The sequence below is a fragment of the Rhagoletis pomonella genome, unplaced genomic scaffold (assembly GCF_013731165.1).
Source record: "Rhagoletis pomonella isolate Grant_MI unplaced genomic scaffold, Rhpom_1.0 Rhpom_scaffold_00007, whole genome shotgun sequence".
Taxonomy (NCBI): Eukaryota; Metazoa; Arthropoda; class Insecta; order Diptera; family Tephritidae; genus Rhagoletis; species Rhagoletis pomonella.
Window position 1 is genome coordinate 71689778 of NW_023458561.1, and position 8353 is coordinate 71698130.

General features: G+C 33.9%; 2 protein-coding genes across 3 annotated transcripts in view; one reads left to right on the forward strand and one right to left on the reverse strand.

The window, feature by feature from the left end:
• Positions 1–8353, reverse strand: part of LOC118743528 — a gene marked incomplete in the record, with an annotated part of 154325 nt that overhangs the window by 112042 nt on the left and 33930 nt on the right.
• Positions 3454–6736, forward strand: LOC118743530. Of its 2 annotated transcripts, XM_036476268.1 has the most exons (3): positions 3454–3606; positions 5769–5833; positions 5972–6736. In XM_036476268.1, the coding sequence occupies exon 3, from the start codon at positions 6159–6161 to the stop codon at positions 6702–6704; it is 546 nt and encodes a 181-aa protein (XP_036332161.1). In that variant the 5' UTR covers positions 3454–3606; positions 5769–5833; positions 5972–6158; the 3' UTR covers positions 6705–6736. The 2 variants fall into 2 exon arrangements, with proteins under 2 accessions (XP_036332161.1, XP_036332162.1); XM_036476269.1 differs by lacking the exon at positions 5769–5833.

Genomic DNA, 8353 nt, shown 5'->3' on the forward strand with positions numbered 1-8353 from the left:
AAATTTATTGCCGGTAATATTGCCATCGAATCGATTTCCTATTACCGGTCGCTCTAAAACGTCCGCCGAAGGCAACTCGCCTGGGCGAGTCGTTTTCTTATTGCCTGAATGAGTCTTTTTCTTATCGCTTCAGGCGATATTTGGAATAATTTTATTCTTTTTAATACTTCATTTATTTTTCTGTATACCAAATTGCAACTTACAATCGGAATTAATTCATTTTCTCGCTGTGAGGCTTCCTATTTTATCAATCTTGTCCTTGGGCATAATTTAGATGCTTTTGGCCAATACTATTGACGCCATATTCATAAGTTTCGGAATTTTTGAGAACTTTTTTATTCAAAATTGACATGAATGAAGTGATGTTGCCGATTTGTCACCACAGCAATAAATCGGTGAGTCGCCAATTTGTTGCCATTGACGATTGTTGCCTATTTCTCATGTTTTGCATGGTGGGTACTTAAAAATCGGTATGTACATACATGCATATTTAATTAAACTTAAAATTTTACTTCCTTAAAGCAGCGAAATTAATAAAATATTGTAGAACATTCTGCTATGCATTACCGGCAATGCCTAAAAGAAGCGAAAAAATTAGAAGACATTATAAGGCAATCCGTTGTAGAACCACCACGTTACCACTAAAAGCGATTACCGATTTTTTGCTGGGGCTCTTGCTTTCGTTGCAAACACTCTACTAAATCAGGTGCACGTGGCGTATGAGTAACACTCTTCTGCTCATATTTGATACCAAAAATCCTTGCGCGCATTTTCATTTGACCAGTCGGTTATTTTTCATCAATTAATATTTTTTTCTGCAAGGTATGTACATGTGGGGTATTCCACCGTTACGGGTGGCACATTTGTGCAGTAAAAAATGTTCTTTATTTTTTTAAATTTAAGTATAAAGTACTCAACAATTCTACATTTTGATAAAGCTACACCTGATTCACTTTTATATAGTTATTACCAAAAAAAATCTGAGTTTTTTCTACAAAAAACTACAACAAAAATTATTGCTTTATTATAAAAAAGAAATCCGAAATTCCTCTTGTCACGACTGGGATACGTAGGAATTAATTAGTTGGAAAGGACCTTTTAGTGTGGTCCATTTTAAAGATTATTTATTAAAAAATTAAGAAGCCAAGACAGGTTCAACTAACGGACTTTTATCTTAGGATAGTCATATTAAAACTCACGATATTCTGCAGCACTCAAAATTGGTTTTAGAGGACAATTGTGACACCCATACTAATGTATAAAAAAAATGTGTGAGAGCATGAACCGTATGCATTTTTCGCATACACTTCTGCGCGGTGCATCCGATTGCAATGAAATATGGGTTATATGCTCCGAGTATGTCTATAGAGCAAAACTGAATACATGGTAGTTTTTATTAAATATTTTCTACAGATCATGCTTTAACCAAAACAATATAAATCAAACTTTCAATCTTTATACAGAGCTAAGAAAAACTCAACCAATTTTCATGAAAATTTTTAAGTGTTTCCAATGGTTTATTCTCAGATACGATCCCACAGAGCGAGACCGTGCTTTGGAAGAAACATACCGTTACGATTATCCTTGACTACTTGACGGATTTACCAAAATGCCTACGGTTCATATCGCTGGATCGTTAAATAAACGCTCAATATGACAGTGCAATTAACATTTTAAACTCATTAGAAATAGACAGACAATGATGATTCTACCGCCAACATGTAGCTTAAAAAACTAAATGCGAATTAACATGTAAACATGCATTTTTAGATGTAGTTTTTTTACGAGGAGGAAGCATGGAAACCCTGTACCCGTCAGTGTTGGACTTTAACCCAAACTAAACTCCCTACTGTCTAAGTAGCGATCCCCCGGCACCATTGTCAAGTATTTCGTCGGGAAGCGGTTTAAGCACTATGCTCGCCACGTTCGTTTCAGTGGGCTGTACTCATGCCTGGGCTACGCCTAGTACGTTTTGTCACGTCTTCTTTTAAGAGAAAGGCCTTTTCAGACTATTTATTTATCTCTTAGATACAAATATAACTTATAGTTTCGTACTTATAAACAGTAAGAACAAATAATTTAAAATTATGGCATGCCTTATAGCTACGGTGACCATATTGCTGTGAACAAAAATCGGGACATTTCTGAAGCATCATAAAATTTTAATATACAGTTTTATTTAAAACAAAAAAAAAGAGAGAAAAAACTTTAAAAACGATCGCAAAAATGTATACATACAATATATACATCTTATGTTTTCCATATCCATGAATTTTTGGGGAAATTAGTATAATTTTTTATAAAACCAAATTCAGGTTAGTATCGTTTGATTTAAGAAAATAAAAAACTTAAAAAATAGTTATAAAAACCCAAAAAAGAGGAAGACTGATTGACTGAAATATAGCGTGAGAACATGGAAAATAAGGATGCTGGGTATATTTAAGGCTCCCTTATACTCTATGTTTTTTGTGATAACGAAAGTGCTGCCACCAGTGTTGCCTGCTGTTGTGCGACTAAAGGGGCACTTTGACCCTTTTTAAGCACCAATACCCTTGTCCCTTCTCAGGGATTTTTTAAGGAAATGTTAACAGAACCATGCTGATAAAAAATATTTCCTACTGTAAGTACGAAAAAGTGATTTAAAACTTTTAAAGGAAATGCAAACCGATTTCTGTGTATGTTAGCAAATCTGTTTTGTGTAAAGCTAGTCCCACTATTTTACTTTATAATAAAGTAAATTTGATTTTGACTTTGGTTTTCAGATTTTTTCTTTTACTAGTAAAGAAAAGCAAAAATAATATGGTGGCCTTTTACGTCATTTTGTGCCCTTTTTGCGACTTTGTGAAAATTCTCGACGGCAACACTGGCTGCCACGTTTGTCAGAAAAATGGTTTTAAGGCCAGAGTACAGGGAGACTCCTATACAATTAATGAAAAACCCTGATTAATCTTTACTTCCTATTTAATTTTTTAATTTATTAAAATATTGATGTTACTTGCTTTTATTTCGTCCAATTTATTTTGTTATGATTTTATGATAGGAAATGAGTTCCGGATTTTATCTACACAAGTCGTAAAAATTGGTATTCCCACTTTTATTTGAAAATTTTCAAGCTCACTCCGCAGACTGAAAATATTGTCGCAGAGAACCAGGATTCTTTTCAAAGAATAAGGGATTAAAATATCACCTGTTAAGACCTATACAATGTTCGTGTCAAACATTTTGTGTACGTACATAGTATATACATAGATGTAGATACATATGTATGCATACATGTGTATGAATGTGTATATGTATGTATGTGCAGAAGTAGCTACCGGATGCATTTTACAGATGTTTTCATAAAATTTATTATTGGTTATATCTATCAATGTTTTGTATATTACTGTTTATTACATATGTACATACATACATATTTATAAACTTTTTCCTCATCTTTCATTATAGTGATACTGGCTTCAGCATAATACATATGTAGCTGTTACTTGGCAACGTGTTCAAGACGCTGGATCGCCTTGGAATGCTAAACGTTAATACCAAATAACTGATAAGCGCCCGTCCAATCCCGAAATACAACGAGTACAACGCACATGCATGCATAAATAAGTACGTACCAGTGATCGGACTTCTACCACACACTGTGGTAGATCTGCCGCTTTTTTGAGCATCTACCACTCAGGGTCTGAAATCTACCACATATTCGCGTTTTTGAGTAGTTTTATTTTTGCTTCACATAATTTTCTTAATTCTACACGATATGGTAACAAGAATGATATAATAAAAGATTCCGCATTCCCGGCGACCCTGAAATTTCTCAAGTAAAAGTAAACAAAGCCTCCCATAAAACAAACTGTAAAATAGTAAATTTTCTCAATAATCAATTTTTCGACAGGAAACGCGGTTTTATTGTGTCAAATTGCGAAATATATGATTTGTAAAAGGAATTAATAGCGAAAATGTCAAAAAACGGTGATCTTGGTAAAAGTATTAGCAAATTTAAGTGCATCTAAAGTTTCTGAAGCGTTGTTTACTTTTACTTGGGAATTGTCAAAATCGGCAAATCCCAATTAGCTGTTTCTGGAGCGTGCCAGATTTGTTCGCTACTTCGTGATGTGATAAAAAGAAAAGCTGGTAGCATTCCCTCCGTGAGGTTGCAAAAATATCCTAAAATATGTGCGAAAAATATCTTAATATGGAAGGAACTGCTTTACACTGTGAAGGAAAAAAATTGCCAAAACTCAACGCAACTTTTAGCAACATCAATCTTGCATTTTATTATACTTAAATTAAATTTTTTTAGAGTCTGATTAAAAGTTTGCCATTTAGGTGAAACCTTGCTGAATTTTTCTAATTTTTGTACAAAGTTTGATCCAAACCCAGAGATCTGGTACCACATTTTTTTGAAATCTACCACATTTTTTTCCCAGATACTACCACACAGAATTTTTTTGAAGTCCCATCACTGGTATGTACAACACATAAATACATAGTACGTACTTATGTACATATGTACATACATACATATATGTATGAATTTCACCGAGCTTTACGTTATCACTTAGAAATGTAGAAATGAAAAACAATTGCGCGAAACGCGATAAAAACACCTAAACAAAACAAATAAGTAAAAATTGTATAAGTAACGAATGAGGAAAAATAAATAGAATGAAATTATAAGTATACATAAATATATTCGCACGTCGTTGAATTCATGTACATACCCTGTTGGTAAAATCTCTAATTCTGAACTAGTGCGCTTCTAGTACATTTAGACCCACTACTGGTTCGCGATAAATCTCATTTGAATGCAAACAACTAGGGAATTTAACACGGCGATGCCCTAGGAAGTGAAAATTGGCCCGTATAGTTCCGAACCAGTTGTAAATTCGTCAACTAAGATGTCAAAGTAATTTTTGTTTTTTTTAAGTGGACTTCTAGCTAGCGAAATGTACAGTTGTTCACAAAATAATAGGAGTGCGATATTTTGACCAGTTTTGGCTATTTTTCTTCTTTTTTTTTAAATGTTTATTTTTCTATATAAGTTTAGCCAAATTTCAAATTTTTTAATCAAAATCTTTTGGTATGCAGTTTTGTAGCCCATTTAATTCTAGTGCAATGAAGTGTAAGTTTCATGCTGCTGAAAAATTCCGTTGATTTTTGGCACTTTTTTTCTGGCAGTGTCCTCCATATAAAAGAAAATTGTCGAACGTACTTTGTTTGAAAAAAAAAACGTGAAACGACTTCAACCAAAAAATATCTAAAAAATCAATGGGATTTTTTAAAAACTTAAAGCTTCACTTTATATATGGGCTACAAAATTGCATACCACAGTTTTTTCTAAAGATTCTGATTAAAAAGTTTGAAATTTGGGTAAAAATTTGCAATTTTTTTTTTTAAATTTTTGTACAAAGTTTGACTTTTATAAGAGAATAATAAACAATAAATAAACAAAAGACAAGTAGTCGAAACTGTTAAAAATATCGCACTCCTATTATTTTTTGGACAACTGTAGTTCTAAAAAGTAAAATAAAAAAAACCTTTTAAAAGTATCACATGTCGCTGCTTTTGAACTGGTGGAGATCTAGTTACTATCGGACTGGTTCGTTTTTGGCGATAAAGATATAGTACGGAACTAGAAATTGAGTTCACTAGTTCCGGGTTTCCCAGCAGCGAAGAGTGTATATATGTATGTGTATATGTATATGTGAGAATCAGTGTGAGTGTATAAAGTAGGTTTGAAAAAGATATTCAATTAAATCGACACACAGTACGAAGAAGAGACAACAACGCGATAAACACAAAGGCACTCCGCCGTCAGTAGCACAAACAACAGGTACGAACATGTACATACATATCTAGCCAACACATCGCAACCAATTAGCGGGAGCTAGTAACTTTTCTGTGCCGCGAAGTGAAGTGAAAAACTGAAGACATTTATTCAATTTAATATAATTTTTGTAATTTATGAAAGCGAAATGATTTCTAATGCGGGATAATGAAGCGAAAAACAAGTCAAGTTCGGTCGATGCGCCCCGAAACCCCGCGATAACTTTTTGAACATCAATACAATCATATATATATATGTGTATGTATCTATGCATATACAAGTGTACAAACATAAATGAAATTGTTAACAAGAACGGAATAATACCAATAAAATGTCCGCAACAGCGGGATTATTAGTGGCCGCCATCTCCAAAATCTCTCCAACGCGAGACGCCACTTTGCCGACGTCACAGCAGAAACGTTCCAGCATCATCACTTTTGATCCTAGCAGAGCACAGGTGAACGGCATCACAGAGCTCAGCTGTCGTATCAGTCGCAGCAGCTCTCAACAGAATCTCGAAACAGATAGTGGAAAGAGTTCGTGTAGCCCTGGGTTACTCGACTACAGCTACGAAAACGGTACAGGTGTGGGGGATAACGGTGCTGCTCATAGCGCCGCTAACGCAAGAGGCGGATTAGCTGAAGGCACTTTGAGAGAGAAGCGATTGTGTGCAACAAATTCTAATAGTGAAGCCGCCGCTTCCGACAGCATGAGTACCGTTAGCTCCATTGGTATCGGCACTGGAATTAGTTGCAACGCAGAAGAAGAAATGCGTCAAAAACTGCGATTCGATCGCCTGCACAAATTCCGCCTGATTCTGCTAGCATTAGATCGACAGAGAGATCCACATCGACTGTTGCGAGAGCGTCTCAGGTGAGTAACATTTTCTCTTAATTGATATTTTCGTATTTTTACATATCGTCACTTGAAATGCAAAAGGCCGGAAGTAACAATAATTTTGTTTGTGCATAAAACTATGTGGAATGCAGATCGATGAAATGCACAACAATCAATCAAGTGAATTTTGGATTTTTTGCTAGCTACGACCTTTTGCATTTCAGGTGACGATATGTACCAATGGATGGATGTACATGTGCACACATGTATATATGTATGTATGCAGGTAGCTTATACCTACGGTGACCATCCGTCCTGTATTATACGGGACAGTCCTCTTTTTTGACCCATTGTTCTGGTAATTTATTTATTTTATACGGGACGCCAAATGTTCTGTATTTCTTTTAATGTCCTGTATTTGCCCCATATTCGGTGTTCCGACGCCTTAAGAGCTCGTTAAAATTGCATACCTATGAACGAGTTTTAAGTGATGTTGGTATATGATCGTAATTTTCTTTATCGAATCCTCGAATCGAGGAATACATACAGAGGCCAAAATAGAAACTAGGACTAGTCAGTTTAGTAAGTTTTGGCTATTTTTTCTTAGATTATTTAAAGTTTATTATTTTTTTTTATGAAAGTAAAGTTCTTTTCCTAAAAATCATATAATACCAAATTTCAAACTTTATGCAAAAAACTATAAAAATTAATTCTGCAATGTTTCACCGAAATTTCAAACTTTTCAATTAGAATCTCTAGAAAAAAATTTGGTTTGCAGCTTTGTAACTCATTAAAATTGAGTATAATAAAGGCGAGTGGAAAGTGCTGCTCATTTGCTTCTCTTTCAAAAAAAGGTCGACCATACTTTGTATGAAAAAAAAGCGTAACACCGTCAACAAACAAAAATTGCCATAATTGCACTTTATTATACTAAAATTTAACGAACTTTTTTAACAAATTTTACGGGGTAAAAATCTCGAGAAAATTACCCTACAAATTTGTGATGTTACTATTTATAAGGATACTGTTTCAGGGAAAACAGTGTGGAAAAAATTTCAAAAATTATTTTTTGTCCCGTATTCGGCTCTCATAAATATGGTTATCGTACTTATGCCACATAAAACACATCTATAGATATTTCGGAGCCGTAACTTCAAAACCTTAGATTTTACACGGAAGTGTACATATACATTTACATATGTACATTACGATAAGCATTGGCTTGCAAGTGACATGATTTTCAATTGTATTTGTTCGGTGTATTTTTTAGATTACCCAAAAGCTGTAAAATAACTACAAAAACAAGCACATTGGCACCATCATAGGTTATTTTTTTAGTCCTAAAAATATTAATAAATATGTGTAAACTAAATGGTTCCATTTGAAAATACAATCTTAACTAATAGCAAAATATTAATTTAGTTTAGTAAAAAGAGTGGAGTACTGACCTTACATTTTATTGACTTGTTTTCATACAAATAGACGAATATTAACAGGAAATATGACTGCTTTTTTCTTACCACTAAACTATGTAAAACAGGTGTATAAAAAATTGAAAAATTTAAAATGTGTAAATACATATCGTCGCCCTTATGCCAGAAATATGAATGTGCAAATTTACCAATTTTAATTATTGGATTGACTTGATTAACCCTTGGATGTTCTATGTTAAACCCATACCCAGAATAC

What these genes read in the sequence shown, in the direction of transcription:
- LOC118743530 (XM_036476268.1), top strand. Translation starts at nt 6,159, where the DNA reads ATGTCCGCAACAGCGGGATTATTAGTGGCCGCCATCTCCAAAATCTCT.